Source organism: Acinonyx jubatus, chromosome A3 (assembly GCF_027475565.1).
Source record: "Acinonyx jubatus isolate Ajub_Pintada_27869175 chromosome A3, VMU_Ajub_asm_v1.0, whole genome shotgun sequence".
Lineage (NCBI taxonomy): Eukaryota > Metazoa > Chordata > Mammalia > Carnivora > Felidae > Acinonyx > Acinonyx jubatus.
Genome location: NC_069388.1, coordinates 22,245,884 through 22,273,275, shown reverse-complemented (window position 1 = coordinate 22,273,275; position 27,392 = coordinate 22,245,884). Strand labels below are relative to the sequence as shown.

The 27,392-nt window shown below is 45.2% G+C and overlaps 2 protein-coding genes across 6 annotated transcripts in view; one reads left to right on the top strand and one right to left on the bottom strand.

The window, feature by feature from the left end:
- The first annotated feature begins 403 nt into the window (after window positions 1-403).
- On the top strand, window positions 404-9,220 carry RAB5IF (RAB5 interacting factor). Of its 2 annotated transcripts, XM_027070029.2 has the most exons (4): window positions 422-732; window positions 2,284-2,387; window positions 7,267-7,396; window positions 8,679-9,220. In XM_027070029.2, the coding sequence occupies exons 1-4, from the start codon at window positions 619-621 to the stop codon at window positions 8,718-8,720; spliced, it is 390 nt and encodes a 129-aa protein (XP_026925830.1). In that variant the 5' UTR covers window positions 422-618; the 3' UTR covers window positions 8,721-9,220. The 2 variants fall into 2 exon arrangements, with proteins under 2 accessions (XP_026925832.1, XP_026925830.1); XM_027070031.2 differs by lacking the exon at window positions 7,267-7,396 and having other exon boundaries at window positions 404-732.
- SLA2 (Src like adaptor 2) overlaps window positions 8,828-27,392 on the bottom strand; it is a 31,645-nt gene continuing 13,080 nt past the window's right edge. For all 4 annotated transcript variants that reach the window (XM_015077142.3, XM_053199998.1, XM_053199999.1 and 1 more), the window contains 3 exons: window positions 11,669-11,818; window positions 10,672-10,804; window positions 8,828-10,271 (listed from right to left, as the gene is read on the bottom strand). In XM_015077142.3, the coding sequence (XP_014932628.1) occupies window positions 10,106-10,271; window positions 10,672-10,804; window positions 11,669-11,818 (449 nt within the window). In that variant the 3' untranslated portion in view covers window positions 8,828-10,105. The remainder of the gene's footprint in view (window positions 10,272-10,671; window positions 10,805-11,668; window positions 11,819-27,392) is intronic.

Genomic DNA, 27,392 nt, shown 5'->3' with positions numbered 1-27,392 from the left:
CCACGATGAGACGCTAAATAGAGAAGACAGTTTACATCCTGAACAGCGGGGCTCCCGGGGAGCCGGTTTTGGCCTCCAAAGGACGCCTCCAGGAAAACAGGGCCGCGTTCTGTCCCGCTGCTCTAGGGAAAGGCTGGGCGACGCCCGAGTCTAACCTCGCCTCTTTGCTCAAACGCCGTTCTTCCGTCTCCACAGCGCCTCCTCGCGTTCGCGTTCACCGTCCCCACCTAGATTGTCCCTTCCCTCTCACCCTACCGTGCGCCTAGCGGAAGCCTGACGTCACTTCCGTCACGCGTAGCGCGCTTGCGCCGAGGCGATGGCTCCTCTCTTCCGACAGACGGCTGCACTGCCACCGATTGGCTGCGTGGTGTTCGTCTGCGGGTGGACGCGCGGCGCTGCGTGGCTCCTCCCCCACCGCCGCGCCAGGTCTTGGCTGAGTGAGCGAGCGGAGCCGGCGTCCTGGCCAAGTGAGGACGGCCGCAGCGCGCCGCCGAACCCAGTCGCTGGTTTTGTCGCTGCTACCGCCGCCCCGCGCGCCGTGACCCGAGACCCCAGACCCCGACTCCTTTTGGCCTGGCCCGCGCGCCCCAGGCCCGGCCCGGGCGGCGCGACGGGAGGATGAGCGGTGGGCGGCGAAAGGAGGAGCCGCCTCAGCCGCAGCTGGCCAACGGGGCCCTCAAAGTCTCTGTTTGGAGCAAGGTGCTGCGGAGCGACGCGGCCTGGGAAGACAAGGTGCGGTGCGACCTGGCGAGGGCGCAGGTTCGAGGAGCCGGCTGGGACTCGGGGCCGAATGGACAGGCCCGAGCCTGCCCCTGTCTCCGGTCCGGGCGCGGCTGAGTGTTTGGGGTGTTGCGCAGCGGGGAGCGGGTGGCCCAAGGGTGTCGGGGCGAACTTGGCGGGCCAGGGCCTGACAGCCGGGCTCGGAACTCACCGCGGAGTGGTTTAAGGGTGAAGCCGCCTGGGTCACGCGGGAAACAGCGGAGTTGCCACCCGCGGGCAGGGCGTGTGCCTGAATGGCGAGAGTGAGCTGAATTCGATCTCCGCCTTTACTCCCAGTAGGATCTTCAGTAAGTGGCTTGTCTTCTCTGAATTAACTAAATATGGTCGTTACCACGAATAGTAACGGTAACAGTCCTCTACTAAATATTTTCTGCCGGGTGCCCTCCATGCATTATCTCCCTCAATTGTCAGAACAGCTCTGAAGCGGGTACCGTGGTGCATTAAAGCGTTTAGCACGTAATAAGGCCTATTGCCATTGCTTTTTTTATTAATGAGAAAAACTGAATGCCTGCATAATTGTGAGAGAGGAGACTAAGACCACTTCTCAGAGGTGAGTGTGTGTGTGTGTGTATGTGGGAGAGAGAGAAAGAGGGAGAGGGATAGAGGGGGAAACCGCCAAATGTGTGTGAGGAATGGTTGGGGCTTCAAGATATTTTCACTGGTCACACACTTTCAAAAGATCTGAGTGTAGGTACTCCCCAACTCTGCTTCTTGATCAGGAAGGGACCATCACAAACAGCTTGATTCCAGTTGGCCTGAAAAGTATATTATATTTGCAATCTTTCCCTTATTTTTCTGGACTGATGAGGCGGGTTTTCCTTCCTGGAGTTCCTGTAAGGGGGGATGGGAGGTACTTCCTGAAGGTGCCCTTGTCCTGCCCCCAGCCCTGCCCAGCTCTTGTAAAACGTTTCTGATCTGCTGTGTCATTTCTTTCGTTCCTTGTACAAGGACCGGTTTCTGCAGTCTGGGGCAGGTCAGAAACCTGAGTCTTCGACGTCCTTGTATGAAAATTAGATATGCTGGCACCTGCCTTCAGCACTTTTGTTTCCAACCCTTCTTTGTGACTTAGAATTCAGGGTGCAGGAAGATGGTGCTGAGTAGATTAACAATTAGCCTGTCTGCCTGTGTATAGTCTGTCTAGGTCTCTCCTCCAAAGATCAGATAAGAGTTTTCTGTGGCCAGTAGGACAGTTACCACAGCCATTTCATCACAAGCCATTTCATTTTTTTAAGCTTCTAAAAATAGTAATTTTTCTAAAAAATTTTTTTAGCACACAGGCCCTGGAATTCATCACTTACAATAACTAAATGTATTCTTTTTTTAAAAAACCATGTTTTAGTATAAGAGGTGAAGATCAGAAAACTGCGTACCATTCCTCTTGGAGAAATGTCTCCAGAAGATATGTTTAGCAGCAAGCTTTTTTATTTCTCACCTATTACAGAAGGCTCTCATGTGGCACCCACTAAGAACACATAACACATTCATTCTCTTTCTTTTCTACAGGACGAATTTTTAGATGTGATCTACTGGTTCCGACAGATCATTGCTGTGGTCCTAGGTGTAATTTGGGGAGTGTTACCTTTGCGAGGTTTCTTGGGAATAGCAGGGTAAGTCTTGGCTGGGTATCTTGGCATTTTCATTGTATCTTTTATTTTGTTTTTTTAAGTCTATTTATTTTGAGAGAAAGCACAAGTTGGGGAAGGGCAGAGAGGGGCGCTGTGGGCACAGAGCCTGCCATGGGGCTTGACCTCATGAACCAGGAGATTATGACCTGACCTGAAATTAAGAGTCAGATGCATGACTGACTGAGCCACCCAGGTGTCCCTTCATGACATCATTTCTTTTCAAATATAGATTTGTCTCCTTTTTAGGGAAAAGGCTATTGCTACTTTGGAGGTGTGTTTTTGTTTTTGTTTTATAATGACTATGTGTGAGGTGACAAAAGCAAAAAAAAATGGCCCCATGATGGCACTCATAGGTCTAGTGCAACACTCCTCAGTTCAGTAGGCCTGGGATCATCTTAACTTAGATATGTTACCTTTCTGAAGGCTGGACCAGTCCATTTATTCATGGGTCCAGAGTGATCACACAAGAGGCTACTGCATTACCTGTTGGTGGCAAGTTTCTAGTTCTGGCATGACCTTTGTACCTATGGAAATTTGGAAGGTAGACGAATTTCTGTACTTGATGACCACTCCCTTGTACCTGGCACTGCGCTGGATGTCCTGGATCTTGGCTTTGGCAGCAGTTGTTTCAGATCCTTACTTTTAAGTTGTTTTTTTTAAATAATTTTTTATTTATATCTGAGAGAGAGAGGGCGGGGAACACAAGCAGGAGAGGGGGCAGAGAGACGGAGATAGAATCTGAAGCAGGATCTGAGTTGCGAGCTATCAGCACAGAGTTCGACATGGGGCTCGAACTCAGGAGCAGTGAGATCATGACCTGAACCAAAGTTGGACGCTTAACCGACTGAGCCACCCAGGTGCCCCTCAGATCCTTACTTTTTAAAGGTAGTGAAAAAGGAGGAGGTTGGGCCCTCCACCTTTTACTGTGCTCCTGTGACCACTGGCAGCGCGCCTGACACTGCCCGTGGTCTTGACTCAGCCTGTTAACAAGCCACTGAAAGTGATGAGTATACATGCCCGCCAGCTTGAATTAAAAGGATGTGTGGGAGTTGTCTGAAGATAGGAATTGTGGGTAAGCTGTAGTAGGAAATGGATGGGTAGGACTGTGAGCTTTTTTTTTTTCACACAGGAAGTAGAAACTGTGATCCTTACTCATGGAAAATCACACTGGTTGTTTTAGAGGTGATCACATCTCTTAATCCCTCATCCTAGGTGAAAAGGATGAAATAGATTTCAAACTCATTTGAGTTCCTTGTCTTTTCAGAAGATGACCCAAAAGGAATGTACATTCTCCTCTTCTAACTAAGAAGGTTTTTGATTCATGATACTGAGCACAGCATTTGTCCAAGGAAAGGAGTTAAGAGTTTATGTTATGCTCTGCCTAACTTTGCTGGAGTGGACACCTGATGAGTTCGGAGTGAGGGTGAGGAGACACAGGATCTAGGGTTTATAGGGATTTTCCCAGATTAGAGGAGGTATATAGATACACGTCATCCCATTTGAGCTTTCTGTCAAAGAAAAGGCAGTGAAGATAAAAGGCCAGAGCAAGGGGGAAGGCAGTCTAAAGGCAAGAAGTCTCTCACCTTCCCAAGGCCACTTTTCTAGGAGAGGATAAAAGTGGTTCAGATTCTTTGCCCCTATCTAGTTTTGCAGGATTCCTAAGAGATTTCTCTGAAGTCACCCAATCTGGGAATATAACAAAGACCAGAGTTAGTCTAGTATCCTTTTCACTGTGGCAGATGAGTTAAGCTGATCAGAGGTCTCTAACTGTAGAAAGTCATGTATTCAGGTTCTAGCTCTGCTGCATTCAAGCTGTATAATTTTGGTCTCACCTCTCAGACTCCATTCTCTCATCATTAAGAGGGGGTAATAAAAGTCTCTTCCTCATAAGAATGATGTGTAAACTAAATGAGGTCATGCAAGTAAATTCCTAAATGTACTGCTTAGTACATCACACGTACTCCATAAATGGTTCACTGCAATCTTATGATTAGCTTTACAAAGTGCTAAAAATGGCTGCTGAGAAAAAAGGAAAGTAGGTGTTTGAGAATGAATTCACCTTGGAGTGGCTCACCCATAGTGCCGCTTTCTCAGGACTGCCTGTTTCATGGGGTTCAGTCCCATGCTGTCCTGCCAGAGCCAGTTTCTCTCACTCTAAACGAATCCCCCCCGCCTTGGTTGGCACCTTTTTCCTTGCTCTTGGAAAGGGACCAAGGACATTGATTTTTCCACACATTCCCTCTCTTCCATCTGTCTGACGCAGTTGCCAGGGCTTAGGGCAGGACTGCTTTGGTGCTCCATTCTGGTGACCCTCTCCTCCACTTCTTGCCTTAACTGCCCTCTGGACCCCACCTTGGCTTCTCTTCATTTCTGGTGTGGCCACCAGTTAGGGCACATTAAGGTAAAACCATTTTCTCTGTTCTTATTATAATTTGCCTGAGAACTGAATGAGCATTCTGCTGTTGCTGAGGTTTTGCATCATCTGAGAGGAGCACTATCCATCCCTTCCTACCTGTCTCTTATAGAGCCTGGCATCACGATTAATAGGTGCTCAATGAATGCTTCTTACAATTTTTTAAAAACAAATTAATTCCCACTAGTCCTTGAAAGCAGGGTCATATGTTACTACTGTTGTTGTGTAGCCTCCCAGCCCTCAACTCGAGTATTTCTTAGAGATCATTATTTTGTTAAAATTCCGATGGGAATTTTTAGGATAGAGTTTTAAAAATGCATTGAGTGTTGTCTTTATAATGTTTTCCCTCCACCCCCAAACCAGATTAATTTTTTTTCTACACATCTGCTGTGTAGTTCCGTCCCTCGTTTACAATATAGGATTTATGCCCATCCTTGGAGCTCAGTTTGAGCCCCTCTAGTCCTTTCCAGACCCCTCTCCTGTGACCACCAGACATTTAAATGCCTTTGTTTCTGTGACTTGCTATTAGTGTGTGATCCTTGGAAGACAGGGCCCATGCTAGCTCTTTCCTGTCATTCCTTATCTCCTCTTTTCCTTACATTTCCCTATCTCATGTCACTAAGCAACCACTTTTATAGCCAGAGACTCTCAATGAGTCTCAGTCATTCTCCAGCCCTAGCTTATTAAGCTGAGTCCCACAGTGATGTCTCTTAGTCCCATTAGTAATCTCTGGAACCACTAACTGCCCAAAATGAAACTCCTGACAGAGGGAGGCAGCCAGATTGGCTGGGTCTCAAGATTTCTGGCAGAAGACAAGGATGTGGCCACAACATGGTCAAGCCAAGGACTGTATTTTGTATGAAATCCAAGAAAAACCTTCTGTTCTTCCTGACTCCCTGCTTCTGTTACTAGAACCATTATATTATACTCCCAGACCCTTAGGCTTGAAGCCTTTGGATCTTTTGCCACCTCATTCAGCCATTTTCCCAGTCCCTGTCCTCAGATTTTATTTGTGCTCAAGTCCTAAAACATGGTACAAGTCTAAACCACTTTCCCAATTCCTGTTCCTTCCACTCAGGAGGAAGCCCATACTCTTTACTCACAAACCAGACTTCTGAGGTACCTGGCAGATTCAGCCAGTACAGCATGCAACTCTTGATCTCAAGGTTGTGGGTTCAAGCCTGAGGTTGGGTGTAGAGATTACTTAAAAATAAAATCTTTAAAAAAACAAAACCAAACTAGACTTCTGATGTATGTATACCCTATCTCAGCCTGCCTTGCTAAAACAGCCTCAGGGTCTGCCCCGTACCCCTTATAATCCTCAGCATCATCACACAGCCCTGCCCCGCACCAGCCCATTCTTCATCCATTAGGAGGGACCAGATCTCCACATTTTTCCACAGTAGCCTTCAGGAGCAATGTGCCTGGAGCACATTTTATGAAAGTTAGTTTTACGTGATCATTGTACCAAGAGATCAGTAGAGCAGGGTGATACATTATACCTTACTGCATTCTAAATGCTTCATTTGTTAAATAAAATATGAAGGGTGCCTGGGTAGCTCAGTCTGTTAAGTGTTAAATAATAAAATACAGGGGTCAAAGATCTTCCTGGAAGTGCACACAAACCTTTGGTTTCAGTTCCATGCTTACTGCTGTTTTGGGCCCCTAAGTAGATAGCTAAGGGAGGGCAGGAACTGTCAATTTCACCTCTGCATCAAGTGCAGTAGCAGACAGTGGATATCCAGAAATTGTTTCCCACTGGGAATTAATGCAGGAGCTGCTTTAGTATGCTTACTTGCTCCACTAGGCCATGAAGCAGCAGCCTGTTTGTCCCATGGCCACCCCCACCCTAGCTGGAGCTACTTGGAGGCCCATGTCAGGTACTAGTTGTATTTGGGATTGTTCAGCTACCCCTCTCTTACTCTGAGAGGGCTTGGAGAACTTTTAGGTTCTTTTTTTAAAAATTTTTTTTTCAACGTTTTTATTTATTTTTGGGACAGAGAGAGACAGAGCATGAACAGGGGAGGGGCAGAGAGACAGAGGGAGACACAGAATCGGAAACAGGCTCCAGGCTCTGAGCCATCAGCCCAGAGCCCGACGCGGGGCTCGAAATCCCGGACCGCGAGATCGTGACCTGGCTGAAGTCGGACGCTCAACCGACTGCGCCACCCAGGCGCCCCATGAACTTTTAGGTTCTTTAAAATTTTTTAAAGATTTTTTTTGCTGGGCAATTAAAAAAAAAAAAAAAAAGTTGCTTTATGTCTCTAGCTCAACCACTGCGCAGCTCCATTGAGGGCCTAGGTGTTCTCATGTATTATTTCACTTGCCCCCATGATACAGATAGTAAACTGTGCAACAGGGAGTGTCCTGGTAAGGCTGGACTGTGGCAGTAGGAATTCTGAGTCTTCTGAACTCCATTTGTGTTTGGTGCTTGTCCTCCCCCTCCAGATTCTGCCTGATCAATGCGGGAGTCCTGTACCTCTACTTCAGCAACTACCTACAGATAGATGAGGAAGAATATGGTGGCACATGGGAGCTCACGAAGGAAGGGTTTATGACATCTTTTGCCTTGTTCATGGTATGTGTAGCTGACAGATAACAGAGCAAATCCTGTTGTTTCTCAAGGGGATCACACTGATTAGATTATACTTTGTGATTGATTGTGGCACCATTTTTCAAAAGGCTCCAGGGATGAGAGGGCATGTCTTTTAGTGAGTCATGTTGTCTAAAAAGATTAGGTGTGGTACAGTGTAGTCTTGTGGTATCAGGGCCAATCATCAGTTTATACATCTGATTCTCAACTCTGGCTGCATATTAGAAACTGGGAAACATTTAAAAATATATTTATGGCCTTATTCATAATAGCTGAAAAGCACAAAAAACCATTACCTGATCAACAAATAAAATACTGTATATTTATATAGTATTAGACCATAAAGAGGAATAAAGTACTTGCAAGTACTACAACTTTGATGAATTTTGAAAACATTATGCTAAGTGTAAGAAGCAGACACAAAACATGTTATATGATTCCATTTATAAAAAATGTCCAGAATAGGCAAAGCCATACAGATAAAATTAGATTAGTGGTTGCCAGTGGTGGAGGGGTGGGGTGGGGGGCAGGGATATGAGAAGTAACTGATGGAAACAGGTTTTCTTTTGAGGGTGATTAAAGTGTTCCAGAATCAGTTAGTGGTGATCTTTGCACAATTCTGAATATACTGAAAACCTCTGTATTGTATACTTTATTTTTGTATTACATATCTTTAAAGGTGAACTTTATGAAATATGAATTATATCTCAAAAGTTAATTTTTTAAAAAAATGTTAGATTCTGGTCCAAATCAAAATCTCTGGGTGGGGGTGCCTGGGCGCATGCGCGTGTGTGTGCGCATATATATATATATATATATATATATATATATATAAAATAAAGGTCACAGGAGATTGCAGTGAATAGCTAGCTAGTTTTGAGAATCTGTTTATTTGATAGGAAGCTGTTTATTTGATAGGTATGATGGTGGTTTGTTTTTCACATTTGTTGCTGATCCTAACACTGGCAGTATAGTCTGCTTTACCTGTATCATTTCCACATCTGTAACTCCACTTCTGGTGCTCCAGTTGCTCTTTAGTTGAAAGAGAAGCTTGTCCACGGTCCCTTTTGGAGCACTGGTGGGTTGTCCTGGGCTCTGTTAGAGACAGCTTGATTTCAGTGAGATTATGTGGGCTTTCAGGCAGATTGCATTGGATAGCCCCTGGGAAGCCCACCATACATAACACATTCTTTGCCATTTTGGTTTTGTGGAGTAGGGGCCCATGTGGACCCAGATGACTTATAAACATTGCTTGTCTCCTCTCTAGGTCATTTGGATCATTTTTTACACTGCCATCCACTATGACTGATGGTATACAGATCCTACCCGCTCTCTGTCCGGTCCAAAGGACCCTTCTAGTTACAGCACACAAACATGATTGTCGGGGCGCCCCAGCCATGTGGAACCTGAAAGACCCATGTTTCTTGGACCAAGAATCAGTGTGTCAGGCGTCAGTGTTTTCTGCAAGGGTTGTGATCTGAAACTTTTTAAAGAACCATCCACCTTTTGGGGAAGCATTTCTGAATTGTCCATCACCAACCATTTCTTCTTGGATATCATCATGAAACACCTGTTTGCTGACTGGAGCTGTCGTTCAATTTGATGCACCTCTGGATTCGGATGAAACATTGTCTTCCTCACTTCTCCATCACGTGTACAGTTTTTAAACTATCAGTGGCATTTCAAGTCTTCTGAAAACAGTATGGCAGTATGTGCGTGGTCCATAGCACAGTACAGGCACCATCTAATAACAATTTCCATTGTAGAATGTTTTCAGATACTTGAATAAATCAAATCTTTAATTGAGAATCTGTTGATGATACCTGTTAAAGCCTTTCCCACCTAATATCTTGCCTCCAAACCCTGCCCTCCATCTCCATTCCCCTTCCTCTTCCCCCTGCTCCTATAGCAGCTCCAGCCAGGCCTCTTTTCCTTAATGGGCAGCAGGGAAGTGAGGGGCTAGAGTTGGTGTAGGCTGTGGCCTTAGCTTTGTGGAGAGAGGCTTACCGACTTCTGATACCCCTGTCCTGCACTGAGAGACATGACTGACCTCACTACAGTGTGCTAGGCCCAGAAGGTGCCATTTTGCATTTGGCCACAAGATGGCAAGGCCATTGTAGCCAGGAAAGCTTAGGTTCAAATGATAAGCCACAAAACGAAAGAACTCAGAGCTAGGACTATCTGGAGAAGAGGCTTGATGAGGCTGTTTGACAACTTGGACTGTCAGAGGTCCTCTTTGTTCTGGGGGCCAGATAGGGGCTGGACATCCTGGATTCTGTTGCTGGGTAAGATATCCATCCCTTCTGCTTTCCTGTCCCTTCTAGGCTATAATCCTACCTTCTGAGGTATGGTATTGTGAGACATGTAAATTCTCTTTAAATGATTTTTTTTTTCTTGATGCTAGTGGTGGTTTCTACCTCATGGGTGGGGCTATGGAGGTATAGAAGGGGACTCAACAGGCAGGGGTGGAAGATGGTACTGGAAATCCCAAACTCAGGTACTGACTGGGTCAAACCCCAGAGGTTTAGTCTCTTCGGAGCCCTGTCCGTATTTTCAGCTGGTCTGTATTTGAACTAGAGGTTACAGGTGGGTTCATGGCACTGGGAGAAGGTTAAGTGACTTCTTAGGGCTGAGAGAGGATATAGGTGGGACCCTGGATTGCCTTGAATGCTCCGGCTGAGCTGAGCTGGGAGTCTAGGTGCCGCAGCCTTGGATTCCCTTTTGGTCTCTGCTTTGGTCCCTGGCATCATCCAAGGAGCTGTCATCAGTCAGGCTGATGTAGGAGCTGAGGGCGTCCCGGAGTCCCTCACTGAGGAGGGAGGCCTCCCCTGTGCCAGGTGCTTCAGAGAACAGGAGGGAACTGTGGAGAGGGGAAGAGAGTTGGGTCAAGGAGCCTTGTCTTCCCTTGCTCACTGCACAGTTCAAGTTTTCACCACCTGAAAACTCAGTGGCTCCCTGTCACTTAAAACCCCAGCTTGACTCCTCCACTCAGGACTGGTGCTTTCTGTTGTACACCATCTTGTCTGACCTTCCATCCTGGCCATCTCTGGTGTCTGGTCATGCCCTATATCCACTCCTTCTTTCTCCTTCCTGCCAGTCCCCCTACAGTCCTGGTGAGCCTGGCCTGGTCTCTACAAGGTTAGTAACTCACTGGTTCCCAGGTGTCCCTGAAGGTGACCAGCTCATTTGGGGTTGTGAGTTTCCAGGGGTGGGTCCTTCTGTCTCCTTTGTTCTACCTTCATGCTGTGAGGTCCCCTTACCTGTCCAGCTCTTTCCAATTGAGTGGTGTCCTCTGCACAATCACAGGTGGGGGTATAGGCTTGCCAGGGAGTGAGCCAGCCCTCCGCAGGGCACAGGGCTCCTTGAGTAGGCAGCAGATGTCATCCGCCAACTCTGAGAAAGAGACGTAGACCCTTGATACGGCTGACTCCAGCCCTAGTTTCCTCCCTAACAACCCCCACCCTGACCACTTTCCTCATTTGGCAGGTAGGGGAATAATCAAAAAAGAATGACGGGAGGCGGGTGGGGGGGATGGCTGGCTCAGTAGGTAGAGAGCACGTGACTTTTGATCTCAGGGTCATGAGTTAAAGCCTCATGTTGGGGCACACGTTACATTTTAAAGTGACAGGCGTAAGCCTCAAGCTGTTGATCTGGGGGCTGAGATGCAATCAGAGGTCATTCTGGGCTAGGTTTTAGAAGACTAGTTGGGTAGGTTGATGGACCTCTTAGAGTGCCAGTTTCTGGTTAGGAAAGTACTTTGGGAAAAAAGCTAGAGAATGCTTAATCTCTACTTGTCCTGTCAGTATCTACTGCACGGACCCACCCTCTAGGAAACCCCTGATCAGTTTTCCCAGGAGTGGTCTTTCTGCCCCTTTGACACTGCCCTAGTGGCTGTATTCTCCAGTCCCTGAAACAGGACAGGCACCAGGAAATGCTAAGAATCAAATGAATTACACAATAGCAACAGCTTGGGGCCTAGTTCCTGTGGAGAGAACTGTGCTCAACATTGGGGTCTTGGACTCAGAACCATAGTGGTAGGTGAGGTATTGGTGCATGTTCACATGGGAGGTCCACGTGCCTCTGTCAGGGCATGGGATGAAGATAGAGCCCCCAGCCTAAGTTCTTGGCACAGGAACTGGCATGAAGATGGGAAGGCCCCTCTTTTGCCTGTCTGCATATTCTCCAGCAAGTAAAGTGTGCAAAGGTACAACTGTCTACCCCACATGCCAGTCTAATGGAAAAAGGGAAAGGCCATACCAGAGTAATGGTCCACCAAGGCCTGGAGTGAGGGGAAGGTGAGGCGTGGTGAGATGTACAGCCAGCCATTATCAAGGCGCTGAATCCTGTAGTGTCTGATCCGGTCCCAGGATGCAGGGCGGCTGAGGCGGACTGACAGGGAATAAAAGCCTGAGGAGGAAAAAGGGTTCAAGGCAGGACTGAGGCCCTGCTGGGACCCAGCCCAGCCCAGATTGGGAGAAGGAAGAGATGAGAAAGGCTACCAGGTCCAGACAGAGGGAAGTTGGCAGGGGAGGGACAAAGACTTGCTCTCTTGGCCATAAATGACCACACATTCTTATTCGATAGGGCTCTTGTGAGGATGAAGTGAGACCATTCACATAGTGCTCAGGACAGAGCCTGGCACAGTTTACGTGAACATTAAGTATTGGCTGTTATTATAAAGACTTGGGTGGGCAAAAATGTTAGAATGTGAAAACATGTCTGTAGATGTCAGATTTAGAGGTCAGTAAGGACGTGCAGAAGGAGGAACTCTTACCCTGCTGGTGGAAAGATAATTTAATACAAGCCATTTTGGAAACAGTCGACATTAACTAGTTGAACATGCTCCTCACAACCAGCCATTTCATCCTAGCATGTTACCTTAGAAATACATGAACAAATGGGACACCTGGGTGGCTCAGCCAGTTAAGCGTCTGACTTCAGCTCAGGTCATCTCACGGTTTATGAGGTCAAGCCCCTCATCAGGCTCTCTGCTGCTGTCAGTGCAGAGCTGGCCTCAGATCCTCTATCACCCTCTCTCTGTCCCTCCCCCACGTGCTCACACTCTCCCTCTCAAAAATAAATAAGTACTTAAAAATTAATAAAAAAGAAATACATGAACAATATTCATAGCAGCATTGTTTAGAAAAGTCCCCAAACTTCAAACAGCCTATATGCATACAGCAGAATGGTAATAATATATAGCAGTAAAAGTTAATAACCACTACACATGTTAAGCATAGAAAAATACTAAAAATGAGCAGAAACATACATTCACAAGTCACAGAAGCATACAAGTCACAGAAGCATACATTCAGCATGATTCTATTTAAAGTTCAGGGGCGCTTGGGTGGCTCAGTCAGTTGAACGTCCAACTTCGGCTCAGGTCATGATCTCACGGTTCGTGGGTTCGAACCCCACGTTGGGCTCTGTGCTGACACCTCAGAGCCTGGAGCCTAAATTGGATTCTGTGTCTCTCTCTCTCTCTCTCCCTCTCTCTCTCTCTCTCTCTCTCCCCCTCCCCCACTCAAACTCTGTCTCTGTCTCTCTGTCAGAAATAAATAAACATTAAAAAAATAAAAAAAATAAAGTTCAAAGGCAGTTAAGACTATTGCATAGGGATACATGTATGGCAAGGCTTATGAGGAAAAGTAATGGAAGATTAACACAGTGAAGCAGGCAGAGGCTTCAAAGGGATTGTTACTATTGTACAATTTTTTAAGTTGGTAAGTGGGCACATGGATGTTGGTTTTATTATTTGTCTTTAGCTTATATATTATATACACTAATATACATGACAGAACTTTCCCAGTTTTGTGTTTTTAGCTTTTTTTAATTATTTATTTTTTAGAAAGCAGGGGAGGGGGCAGAAGGGAAGAAACAATCTTTTTTTTTTATCATAATTATTGTTCTGACAGTTCATATTTATTCTCAGGACATTGTTTCAAACAGTAGTTTCTCAGTTGGAGAGGAAGTTCAAAGTTATTTTGAACTTGGTTAAACTCATTGCTTAGAGTTGTGATTACTTTCATGTCCTAATTAAATGAATGGGCAGATCTGTCTTCTGCATCTTGTTTGGAAGTCACAAGCAATCAAGAACAGTTTGATGTTATGATTGATGAGCATCATTCATTGATTTCTACTGTCCAAAAATGTATGTATAATATTGCTTATCCTTGAATTGTCTTGTGGCATAGGATATACTTTCTATAGCAGGGTAATGGAAAGGGATCATTAAATGAAAAGATTGCATGCTTTATCTTGAAGGGACTGTTTCAACTGTGGCGGAAACATGACAAATATACCATGTGCCTGTTACTATAGAACCGAAAAGCCCTTTCTGTTTACACTTCAGATGCAAAATGGCTGAGAGAGAGAGAGAGAGAGAGAGAGAGAGAGAGAGAGAGAGAGAATCTTAAACAGGCTCCACACTCAGCACAGAGCCTGACAAAGGGTTCAATCCCATGACCCTGGCATCAGGACCTGAGCCAAAATCAAGAGTTGGATGTTCAACCAACTGAGCCACCCAGGTGCCCCCCTGCTTTTTGAGTGTTTAGAAAGTGACTGACTTTGGCTCAGGTCATGATCTCACAGTTTGTGGGTTCAAGCCCTGAGTCAGGCTCTGTGCTGACAGTTTAGAGCTTGGCGCCTGCTTTGGACTCAGTGTCTCCCTCTCTCTCTGCTCCTCCCCCACTCACACTCCATCTCTCTCTCTCTCAAAAATAAATAAACATTAAAAAACCTCAAAAAAACAAAAAAATTAAAATCAACTTTATTGTGGGGCACCCAGGGGGGCTCAGTCAGCTGAGCATCCGACTTCAGCTCCGGTCATGATTTCGCGGTTTGAGTTCGAGCCTCTCATTGGGCTCTGTGCTGACAACTCAGAGCCTGGAGCCTGCTTCAGATTCTGTGTCTCCCTCTCTCTCTGCCCCTCCCCCTCTCATGCTTTGTCTCTCTTTTAAAAAGAAAAAGAAAACATTAAAATCAACTTTATTGAGTTATAACTCATGTACAATAAAATACACACAATAAAGTGTACAGTTGATGGGTTTCAACGAAATTTAGTTTTTAATTAAAAAAATTTTTTTAATGTTTTTTAATGTTTTTTAACGTTTATTTATTATTGAGAGACAAGAGAGAGACAGTGCGTGAGCAGGGGAGGAGCAGAGGAAGAGGGAGACTCAGAATCTGAAATAGGCTCCAGGCTCTGAGCTGTCAGCACAGAGCCTGATGCGGGGCTCGAACTCACGAACTGCAAGATCATGACTTGAGCCAAAGTCAGATGCTTAACCGACTGAGCCCCCCAGGTGGCCCCAAATTTAATTTTTTAAAAAAAAGGATTGGTTAGAAAAGGAAAACACACAGTTGAAAAATGAAAAGAAAAAAGACTATGTAAAATTATAATACACAGGCCTACAATAGTAGTTTTCCACAGATGAGGATACATATGAGAGCACTTTATAACTAAAGTGGGATTCATTTCTTCTTTCAACAAACACTTCATCAAAGCCATATGGGAAGAGGGTGTTTAGTGAAATAATAGTAATGATCTATTGTGACTATCATCTAATGATCTAGAGCTATCAGTAGCTTTCATGTGAGTGCTTACTATGTGCTTTATAAGGATTATCTCATCTAATCCTCATAGCCATGCTGTGAGGTAGTATGGTCATCACTACTGTGCAGGTAAGAAAACTATGGCACATAGAACCTGGAAAAAGAGGGCATGATCCAGTCACTTACCCTTTCCCTGTGGAATGCCACCAAAAGGCAGGTGTCAATCTCCCAAACCACAGGCACTGCTCAATTTTAGGAAGCATTTACTTTGACAAAAAGGCAGAGATTTCAAACTGGGTTTTAAAGGGCACCTCAGTAGGGTAAGCGTCTGATTCTTGATTTCAGCTTAGGTCATGATCTCACATTTCATGAATTTGAGACAGGGAGGATTCTGTCTCCCTCTCTGTCTCTGTCTCTCTCTCTCTCAAAATAAACATTTAAAAAATTACAATAAAAACTGGACTTTAAAAGTAAGGCTCAACTATATGATAAACACACTTTGAATAATAAAACATAGGCTAAAAGTAAAAAGAAGGAAAAAGATGTATCATGAAACATTAATCATAGGAAAACTGGAGTAGTTATATTCATATTAGACAAAGTAAAAAGCAAGACCAAGAGTATTAACAGAGATAAGAAGTACATACCAAGAAAACATAAAAATCCTGACTTTGTATGCACCCAGGTACTGAGATTCAAAATATATGAAGCAGGGGTATCCAGGTGGCTCAGTCAGTTGAGCGACCGACTTCGGCTCAGGTCATGACCTCACGGTTTGTGAGTTTGAGCCCCCCATCAGGCTCTGTGCTGACCACTCAGAGCCTGGAGCCTATGTCTCCCCCTCTCTCTGCCCCTCCCCCACTCATGCTCTGTCTCTGTTTCAGAAATAAACATTAAAAAAAAATTTTTTTTTTAATATATGAAGCAAAACTGACAGAATTAACCAAATAGATATCCATGATTATAACTGGAAATTTCAACACTCCTCTCCCAGCACTTGATAGGACAGAAAATCAATCGAGATACAGAAGACTTAAATAATACAAGCAACCAATATGACTTAATTAACATAGAACACAGCACCCAACAACAAAACACATTTTCTTTCTCTTTTAATTTTTTTTTAGTGTTATTTTGAGAGAGAAAGAGAGAGAGAAAGTGCGAGCAAGGGAGGGGCAGAGAGGGGGGAGATACAGAATCCAAAGGAAGCTTCAGGCTCTGAGGTGTCAGCACATAGCCCAACGCAGGGCTCAAACCCACAAACCATGAGATTGGACCTGAGCCGAAGTCAATGTTTAACTGACTAAGCCACCCAGGCACCTCCTTTATTTTTTTAAAGTAGGCTCTAGGCCCAACATGGGGCTTGAACTCATAACCCCAAGATCAGGAGTCACATGCTCTACCAACTGAGCCAACCAGGTGCCCCAGTACACATTTTCTTTTAAGTACACATGGACTATTCAAGATAGACTATAGACTGGACCATAAAAACAGAAATTTGAAAGGATTGAAATCAATAGTTCTTTGACCACAACAGAATTAAATTATGAATTAATAACAAGATACCTGGAAAATCCCCAAATACTTGGAGATAACTCAGAGATCAAAGAAGAAAGCAAAATTAGAAAATAATCCTTCTTTTTTTTATTTGAAATTTAATTCTAACTTTTTTTAAGTAAGCTCTGTGACCAACATGATGTGTGAACTCAGGACCCAAGAGTCACATACTGTACTGACTGAGCCAGTCAGGTGCTCCATTTTTTTTTTTTTAAGTAAGCTCCATGCCCACTGTGGGACTTGAACTCATGATCCTGAGGTCAAGAGTCACGTGCTTGCGGGGAGGTAAGCCATAAGAGATTTTTGTTGCTGTTGTTTATTTATTTTTGAGAGAGAGAGAGAGACAGAGCATGAGCAGGGGAAGGGGAAAGAGAGAGGGAGACACTAAATCTGAAGTAGGCTCCAGGCTCCAAGCTGTCAGCACAGAGCCCAATGCGAGGCTCGAACTCAGGAACTGTGAGATCATGACGTGGGCTAAAGTCGGACACCCAACTGCCTGAGCCACCCAGGCACCCCAGCCATAAGAGACTTTTAAATTCAGAGAATAAACTGAGGGCTGCTGGAGGGGTGCTGGGTGGGGCGATGGACTAAATGAGCAAGGGGCATTAAGGAGGATACTTGCTGGGATGAGCACTGGGTGTTAAATGTAAGTGATGAATCACTAAATTATATTCCTGAAATCATTATTACACTACATGTTAACTAACTTGGATTTAAATTTTTAAAATACATAAATAAAATAAAATCATTTTAAAAAAAAGTCACATGCATGGATGGAGTGCCTGGGTGGCTTAGTCAGTTAAGCTGTTAAGCATCCACCTCTTGGTTTTGACTCAGGTCATTATTTCACAGTTCGTGGAATCAAGCCCTGGGTCAGGCTTTGTGCTGATAGTGCGGAGCCTGCTTGGGATTCTCTCTCTCCCTCTCTCTCTGCTCTTCCCCTGCTCATGCTTTCTCTCTCAAAATAAATAAACTAAAAAAAAAAAAAAAAAAAAAAAAAAAAAAAAAAAAAAGCCAGATGCTCTACTGATGGAGCCAGCCAAAAACAGTCACTCCCCTTTCTTAAAAAATCTGATACTTTTATTTTACAATAAAATATTTTATTTTTAAAGTTTATTTATTTTGAGAGAGAGAGACAGAGACAGAGAGAGAGAGAGAGAGAGAGAGAGAGAGAGAGAGAATCCCAAGCAGGCTCCGCACTATCAGTGCAAAGCCCAACATGGGGCTGGAAGCCATGAACTACGAGATCATGACCTGAGCAGAAATCAAGATTCGGGCATTAACCGACTGAGCTACCCAGCCAACACAAAAACCCAATATTTTTATTTAAGTTTATTTATTTTATTTTTCAGTAATCTCTACACCCAATGCGGGGCTTGAACTTACAATCCTGAGATCAAGAGTTGCATGCTTTCTGACTGAGCCAACCAGGTGCCCCAGAAAATATTTTTAACTGAAAAAAAAAAAAAAACCCACAAAAATTTGTGAGCTCAAATCAGTACTTTTTTTTTTTTTTTTTAGGGTTTATTCATCTTTTAGAGACAGAGCATATGTGGAGGAGGGGTAGAGAGAGAGGGAGACACAGAATCTGAAGCAGGCTCCAGGCTCTGAGCTGTCAGCACAGAGCCTGATGTGGGGCTCGAACCCACGAACTGTGAGATCATGACCCGAGCTAAAGTCGGATGCTCAACTGAGCCACCCAGGCACCCCTCAGTAAAGTACATTTTTAGCTTTATTTATTTATTTTTTAAAGTAATCTGTCTGCCCAACATGGTGTTCCAACTCATGACCCCAACCAAGATCAAGAGTTGCATGCACTACCAACTGAGCCAGCCAGGTGCCCTCATTTGTAGCTTTAAATGCTTATGTTTCAAGAAAAGAGAGGTACAAAATAAAATTTCTACCTTAAAAAGCTAGAAAGAGAATAAAATTAGATGGAAGGAATATAATAAAGATAAAGCAAAAATAAATATAATAAAAACAACAGGGAAAAGTCAATGATCCCAAATGTGGATTCTTTGTAAAGACTGATAAAATGGATAAACTTCAGGGCTCCCTGGCTGGTTCAGTCAGTAAAGCATGTGACTTTTGACCTTAGCATCACGAGTTTGAGCCCCACAATGGGCAGAGAAAGTACTCTAAAATTTTTTTTTGACAAGTCTCAAACTATACTGATTAAAAAAAAGAAAAAGGAGGGGCACCTGTCTGGCTCAGTCAGTGGAACATGTGATTCATGGTCTTGGGATTATGGGTTTGAGCCCCACATTGGCTGTGGAGATTACTTAAAAATAAAATCTTTAGGGGCGCCTGGGTGGCTCAGTCGGGTGAACGTCCAACTTCGGCTCAGGTCATGATCTCACAGCTCATGAGTTCAAGCCCCGCGTTGGGCTCTGTGCTGACAGCTCAGAGCCTGGAGCCTGTTTCAGATTCTGTGTCTCCCTCTCTCTCTGCCCCAACCCACTCGCATTCTGTCTCTGTCTCTTTCAAAAATAAATAAACACTTAAAAAATTAAAAATAAATAAATAAAAATAAAATAAAATCTTTAGGGGCACCCGTGTGGCTCAGCAATTAAGTGTCTCCCTCTCGATTTCGGCTCAGGTCATGATCTAAGACTGAGCCCTGCTTGGGACTCTCCGTTGAGCATGGAGACTCCTTGGGATTCTCTCTCCCTCTACCTCTGCCCCTCTCGCTCTCTCTCTCTCAAAATAAATAAACATTAAAAAAATAATAATAAGAGGGGTACCTGAGTGGTTCAGTTGGTTAAGCATCTAACTCTTGATGTCGGCTCAGGTCATGCTCTCATGGTCTGTGAGTTCGAGCCCCATATCAGGTTCTGTGCTGACAGCATGGAGCCTGCTTAGGATATTCTCTCTCTCCCCCTCCCTCTCTTCCCCTCCCTCACTCATGTGCATGCTCTCTCTTGCTCGCTCTCTCACTCTCGCTCTCTCTCAAAATAAATAAATGAACGTTAAAAAAAAAGAATGAAGAGGGGCAACCACTAAGGATCCTACAAAAATACATTAAAAGAAAAATAAGGGCATACTATGAACAACTTCATGCCAGTAAAAATTGTACAAATAGGATGAAATGGACAAATTCCTTAAAAGGCACAAATCACCAAAACTGATACAATAGTTTCCTATTGTTGCTATAACAAATTACCTCAAATTCACTGGCTTAAAACAACACAAATCTATTATTTTATAGTCCTGGAGGTTATAAATCTGAAATGTGTTTCCCTGAACTAAATCAAGGTGTCAGCAGGCCTGTGTTTCTCCTGCAACTCTAGAGGATAATCCATTTTTTGCTTTTCTAGTTTCTAGAAGCCACCTGCATCCCTTAGCTCAGGACGCTTTCTCCATCTTTAAAGCCAACAGTATAACATTCATCTCCAATCTATTTCAAACTCTGATGCTTCTGCCTCTCTCTTATAAAGACCTTTGTGGGTGCTTGGGTGGCTCAGTCAGTTGAACGTCCAACTTTGGCTCAGGTCATGATCTCTCAGTTCGTGGGTTTGAGCCCCCCATCAGGCTCTGTGCTGACGGCTCAGAGCCTGGAGCCTGCTTTGGATTCTGTGTCTCCCTTGCCCTCTGCCCACCCCCCACTCATACTCTGTCTCTCTCTCTCTCTCAAAAATAAACATTAAAAAAAATTTAAAGACCCTTGTGATTTCACTGGGCTCATCTGAATAACCCACGACAATCTTCCTATATCAAAATATTCAATTTAATCACATCTACAAACTCCCTTTTACAATGTAAGGTGATATATTCACAAATTCCAGAGATTAGGACCTAGAAAACTCTGAGGGGCTATTATTCTGCCTACCATAGAAGACAACTTTCAAACTGACAGAGTATCTGCAAAAATCTATAGGTATACTTAATAAGAAAGACTGAATTTTTCCTTCTAAGATTGGGAACAAAGCAAGAGTGTACTCACCACTTCATTATCATACTAGAGGTCCTAGCCAGTGCAATAAGGCAAGAAAAAGAGATAAAAGGTATACAGATTGGAAAACAAGTAAACTGTACTTATAGATAATATGATCATGTATGTAGCGAATCCTAAGGAATCTACAAAAAAGCAACTAGTGGGGTGATAGTAGAGTTGGTAGAGTATGAGACTCTTGATCTCGGGGTTGTGAGTTTGAGCCCCATGTTGGGTATAGAGATTACTTAAAAATAAAATCTTAAAACACAAAAATGCTACTACAACTATTAAGTGAATTTAGCAAGGCTATAGGATACAAAATCCATATACATCAAGAAGTGTGAGGCCCCTGGGTGGCTCAGTCAGTTAAGCATCTGACTCTTGTTTTTGGCTCGGGTCATGACCTCACAGTTCATGAGTTCAAGCCCCTGGTCAGGCTCCACACTGTCAGCATGGAGTCTGGGATTTTCTCTCTCTCTCTCTCCCTGTCTCTCTGCTCCTCCCCCACACGTTCTCTCTCTCTCTCAAGATAAATAAGTAAGCTTTAAAAAAAAGTGTGGAGTAAGTTCTCTGCTTCCTTTTCCTTATTCTCTGCCTGACTCTGAGGGCCCCTTGACTGTTGTACCTTTAAGAAGAGTCTCTTCTTGTGTGTCTGGGTGGTTCAGTTGTTAAGCATCTTACTTTGGCTCAGGTCATGATTTCACCATTCATGAGTTCAAGTCCCACATCCAGTGAGCTCAAGCCCTGCTTGGGGTGAGCTTGAACTCCGCTTCAGGTGAGCTCGAGCCCTGCTTTAGGTGAACATAAGCCCTGCTTTAGGTAAAACACAAGCCCCACTTCTGGTGTGCCCTGCTTCGTAATCTTTCTCTCTCTCTCTCTCTCTCTCTCTCTCTCTCTCTCTCTCCCTCCCTCCCTCCCTCCCTCCTTCCTTCTCTGCCCCTTGCTCACTTGTGTCCTTTCTTTCTTTTTTTCTCTCAAAAGAAGGAGGAGGGGGAAGGAGGAGGAGGAGGGAGAGGAGAAGAAGAAGAGGAGGAGGAGGGAGAGGAGAAGAAGAAGAGGAGGAGGAGGGAGAGGAGAAGAAGAAGAGGAGGAGGAGGGAGAGGAGAAGAAGAAGAGGAGGAGGAGGGGAGGAGAAGAAGAGGAGGAGGAGGAGGGAGAGGAGAAGAAGAAGAGGAGGAGGAGGGAGAGGAGAAGAAGAAGAGGAGGAGGAGGAGGAGGAGGGAGAGGAGAAGAAGAAGAGGAGGAGGAGGGAGAGGAGAAGAAGAAGAGGAGGAGGAGGGAGAGGAGAAGAAGAAGAGGAGGAGGAGGGAGAGGAGAAGAAGAAGAGGAGGAGGAGGGGAGGAGAAGAAGAAGAGGAGGAGGAGGGAGAGGAGAAGAAGAAGAGGAGGAGGAGGGAGAGGAGAAGAAGAAGAGGAGGAGGAGGAGGAGGGAGAGGAGAAGAAGAAGAGGAGGAGGAGGGAGAGGAGAAGAAGAAGAGGAGGAGGAGGAGGAAGAGGAGAAGAAGAGGAGGAGGAGGAGGGAGAGGAGAAGAAGAAGAGGAGGAGGAGGAGGAAGAGGAGAAGAGGAGGATGAGGAGAAGAAGAAGGAAGGAGGAGGAGGGGGAGGAGGAGGAGGGGGAAAAGGAGGGGGAGGAGGGGGGGGAGAAGGAGAAGAAGGAGAAGGAGAAGAAGGAGAAGGAGAAGGAGAAGAAGGAGAAGGAGAAGGAGGAGGAGAAGGAGGAGGAGGAGGAGAAGGAGGAGGAGGAAAAGGAGGAGGAGGAGGAGGAGAAGAAGGAGAAGGAGAAGAAAAAGAAGAGTTGTTGTCTTTTCTTGGGGTGCCTGGCTGGCTCAGTCAGTACAGCATATGACTCTTGATCCCAGGGTTGTGAGTTTTGGCCCCACATTGGGTATAGAGATTACTTAACAATAAAATCTTTTTAAAAAAGTATCTTCTGGAGCTGAGCTGTGACTCTAAAATGGCTTGTGGATGGGAAAGGGCTAAATATTGGAGAATAAGCTCTCAAGGCCAATCAACCCAGCTGAACCAAGTGACCAAGTTCCTATATGCTCTGCAAGATTCTCCAGCCACTCCATGCTGGTCACTGTCGCCATAGTTACTAAAAGCAGTAAGGGTAGCTATACTGCGTATCTAGCTGATAGGCTCAGGGATAATAAGCTCTGTCAATCCCATGTGGGGTTGATAACCCACTGTGGACACAGGTCACCTACCAGTGCCATCTGTGACTGGCCTATGTGCTGGTATCCCGCTGTTCCTTCTCACTACATACTCCATCCAGTCCCAAATACCTACTGCTCTTTCCCAGTTCCAGGACATATCCACTTTAACTCAGACTCCCTGGGCTCACAACACAGCCACATGCTATATAACACCCCTATTGTCCCATGCTCACTAGCTGTGTCTCTAAGCACATAATTTGACCTCTCAGATCTGTTTCTTCATCTGTAAAGGGGAATAATGATTCTCCCAGTCTCACAGATCACCTCAAGGATTTGAGTGGTGAAGCACGTAAAGCATTTAGCAGTGTCTGGCATGTAGCAAGCACCCAATAACCTGTATCAGGCCTCTGGTCCTTTGCACCCACTGTTCCTTTTATATTGAACACTCTTACATCTGAGTAACCACCAGCTTACTTTTACAACTCAGTTTTGTTCAGACAACTTCCCTCCAGAACACCTTCCCTGCCTGGGAGAAGCCCCAGCTCAAAGCTTGACCAGGCACCAGTGCTTTTGTGTCCTGCTCTGCCATCACCTGTCCCTCAACCCTCCCTCACCCCAAAACACATATAACCAATCATGAGCCTCCTGAAGGATGGTTCTGATTTATCCTTCCTCTATCTTCCAATCTCAGAAAAACAGCAGCACTGTGCCATCTGTTACTAAGCTCTAACCCTGGAGTCAACCTCACTGCTTCCATTCTCACATCTCACATACAGCCTGACAGAAAACCCTACTGCCTACGTTCAGAACATATCCAGAATCCAACCACTTCTCACACTGGAGGAACCTGCAACAACTTCCCATGTGGCTTCCCACTTTCACCTCATCACCCCGCCCCCAAATCCTCTCAGCAGCAGTGGAGGGATCAGGTTATGTCACTGAGAACCAAAGTTCTCACCCTAGAAACACCCTGCATGACCTGACTCCCAGTGACCTTGGATCTGCTTCCGGGTACACCTGCCCTTCCTGAGGATGCATCTACCACAAGGACTTTGCATACTTGCACATGTCCCATGACCCTGTTCCTCTTACGCTGCTTTATTGTTTCTATGTGGTACTTACCATGATCGGACACTTTATTATTTATTTGTTCACTGCCCATTTTGCCAACTGGATTGTAGGTAGGGATTCTGCTTTTTATACTGTTTCATCCCTGCTGCTTAGAATAGTTGGCACAAAGTCACCATACAATATCCATTTGTTGAATGACTGAATGAATCTCTGCGATAAATGGCGGGCAGAGCCATGATTACAAGCAGTCTGGAGGAGGGTTTGCCACTATTTGCGCACCCACCACTATTCATGAGCACACATGGTATTCGGGGAAAGTCTACCCCAGCTCTCCATCCTCTCCTCTCCCCTCAATTTCCATTCATACACTCATTCACTTACTCAGTATACATTCTTTGAGCACTTACTGTATGCTGGCACTGCACTGGGCCCAGACATAGGTAATTAGATCTTTATACTCTAGGAAAGAAGTGTTGTTCTGCTAGCACATGTCACAGCTGGAATTTTCCTTTATGGTCCTCATTTCAAATATTTAGTTCTTGTGCTCTTAGACCACATACATTTTTTGTTTGTTTGTTTAAGAAATAAGTTTATGGGGCACCTAGGTGGCTCAGTCAGTTAAGCATCTGACTCTTGGTTTCAGCTCAGGTCATGATCTCATGGTTTCATGAGTTTGAGCCCCACATTGGGTTCCATGCTGACAGGGTGGAGCCTGCTTAGGATTGTCTGTCTTCTCCTCTCTCTGCCCCTTCCCTACTCATGCTGTCTCTGTCTCTCTCAAAATAAATAAATAAACCTAAAAAATAATAATAAGTTTACAGTAGCTACAGAAGTGGTCGGGGTGGGATGGTGCCTGAGTGGCTCAGTCAGTTAAGTGTCCAACTCTTGATTTCAGCTCAGGTCTTGATCTCAGGGTCATGAGTTCAAGCCCCGAATTGGGCTCCATGTCCAGCATGGAGCCTACTTAAAAAAAACAACAACTGGGATTGAAGGGAGATCCACTGGGAAAAAGGCAAGAGAGGTACAATGTCCTGGATTCCAGAAAGCTCTAGCTTCATTAGCCAATGTCACATCTTGGCCTGCAGGGACCTCTGGGGTCAGGCACCATGTTTTCCCTGGTGTTCTGATTATGATACCAGGAGGTGGGGTGAGGTCCATAGTGGTATGAGGGATCAGATAGGAAGCTGTGGGGGGGAGACGGACCTAGCAGGACCTCCTGAACTTCATCTGCTGAGGCCTCTGAGAGGCTGATAGCCTTGGGGATGCTGCACCTTGGACTTTCCACTGTCTGCAGCCTGAGGATAGGAACCATGATCTAGCAGTCCTGACTCAGAGGAGATGCTCAACAAGTGCTTCCCAGCTGACAGAATAGACAGAAGTGAGCCCCTCAGTGGCAGGAAGCATGTCTTGATCCTCAACCTCCCTCACAGTTCCCATCACAGAAAAGACACACAGTAGGACAGCAGGAAGGTGAGGGGGTAGGGGGAAAATGCTGTTGGGGCTGACCCTGGTGCTGACCTCTGGAGCAGTCCTGTGACCTCCACAGAGTCATCAGTGCCCCTTCACATACCAAGGTTTGGGGCCTGACTTGGGCCCTGCCATGATTTCCCCCAGGTTTAGAACATAGACAGATGTGCCAGAGGGACTCTGGGGAAGATGGAGAGGTCTTAGTCGTACCCTCCTCTGTCCAGACTCTGAGTAGTGTTCTTGGGAGCTCACAGGCCCTAGGCCTCCCTCCTTGTTCCACACACAAACTCAAATTCCCTTCCCAGATGTATGTTTGGACCTTGATACAAAGAAAAGCCAATCCCGATAACATTCACTCAATCAATAGTTAATTACTATTATATATGACAATATGCATTATGTAAATGTAAAAAACATTGTCCCTTACTACTTAATTCTGGTTTCCCTAGATTAGAACTGGGTTTTCAAGCTTAAAAGAACATAAGAACCATTCAGAGAACTTGTGAAGGAAGAAGATTTCTGACCTCTGAGCCCTGTAAATAGAGTCAGAAGGGGCCCAAGAGTCTGTATTGTCAAGAAATTTCCCTGACAATTCCTATACACTCATGTCTGAGAACCAATGTTCTGTGATGTTACTCAGGCCTCATAGAGCTGCAGTGCAAAACTTTTTTTTTTTTTACTACAAACCATAGTATGAAATTTTACACTGTGACCCAGGACACACTTAAAATTACTTAAAACAAAAATAGGATGAAACAATATTTCTCCTAACCCCAGTGATGCACCTTGGAGTTTTCTGCTTATATTTCACTTCAAACACTCACTGGTCCAGATCCACTAAATGAAAGGGTCTCAACCCTGGCTGCATATCAGAATGACCTGGTGGGACTTTTATATCTTCTAGGGCATAGGACACACCCCTGACCCATTAAATCAGAAACCCTGGGGGTTGGGTGCAAGGCATCAGTAATTTATAAAGCAGATGATTCCAACTTGCAGCCAAGGTCTAGATCAGCATTTGGTTTTGTTTTTTTTTTCTTCAAGATTTTTTTTGGCCGGTGGGGGGCGGGGGGTGCTCCTGGGTGGTAGGAGCAGTTTAGCCTCTGACTCTTGACTTTGGCTCAGGGCATGATTTTATGGTTCATGGTTTCAAGCCCCACATAGGGCTCCTCGTTGTCTGTGCCAGGCCTGCTTGGGATTGTCTTTCTCTCCCTTTTTCTCTGCCCCTTCCCTTAACTCGAGTGTGCACACGCTCACACTCTCTCTCTCTTTCTCTCTCAATGCCCACCATAGGGCTCGAACTCATGACCCTGAGAGATCAAGAGTCACATGCTCTACCGACTGAGCCAACCAGGTGCCCCTAAATCAATGGTTCTTAAAGTGTGGTCCCCAGAGCAGCAGCAACAGCATTACCTGCAAACTTGTTGGAAAGACAAATTATCAGGTTCTGCCCTAGACCCACCAAACAAAAATCTGGGTGTTTGGCCAGTTCTTTGTTTTAAGTCCTCTAGGTGATTCTGATGGCCACTCAGATTTCAGACCCACTGCTCTAAAACCACTGAATTAAACTAATTTCTTGGCCCACAAAAGGGTTTCAATCTGCAGCTTGACAAACACTGCCCTAAAGGAAGCCTCAGATGACAGATTAGAAATTAGTACTGGGGAAACCATTGCCTTTCCTGCAGAACTGACAAAGCTCTTCCTTTTTTGATAATGAGAGCTGCATTCTGATCTACCTCCTTTTGGGATTGGCTATGGGAAAGCTCAGAGTCAAATCTAACCTTAATCTCAGGAATCATGTGGATGTTTATGGATCTTTAAAGATCGTTATGGATCCTTATCTGCTTTCTCCTTTATTTCCCAGCCAATTCCTCCTGCATATTTGCTTTCTTAGGAAAGGGGCAGTAAGTGCTGGTCACCATGCAGTTGTGGCTAAACCTGGCCAGAGAAGGGGTGGGGATGGGGCAGCTGAACATGGAACACTTCCTGTGGCTTCTCAAGATCACTGGGGCCTGGTTTGCAGCACCCTTGTCCCAGTGAGCCCCACTGCTGTGGTTTCCTGTTTGCAGCTGCTGCACTCAGGCCAGCCCCAGTCTCAGCCAGCCTTTGGGTGTGAGGGTGGGTTGCTGATGTTGCCTGAAAAGTATCAGAGGGGCTGGGGAGAAGTCAATCTAACGAGCTTCTGAAGGAAGGAGAAGGGAGGCAAAGATGTGCTGAAGGGGGCCTCAGGAAGGAGACTGGG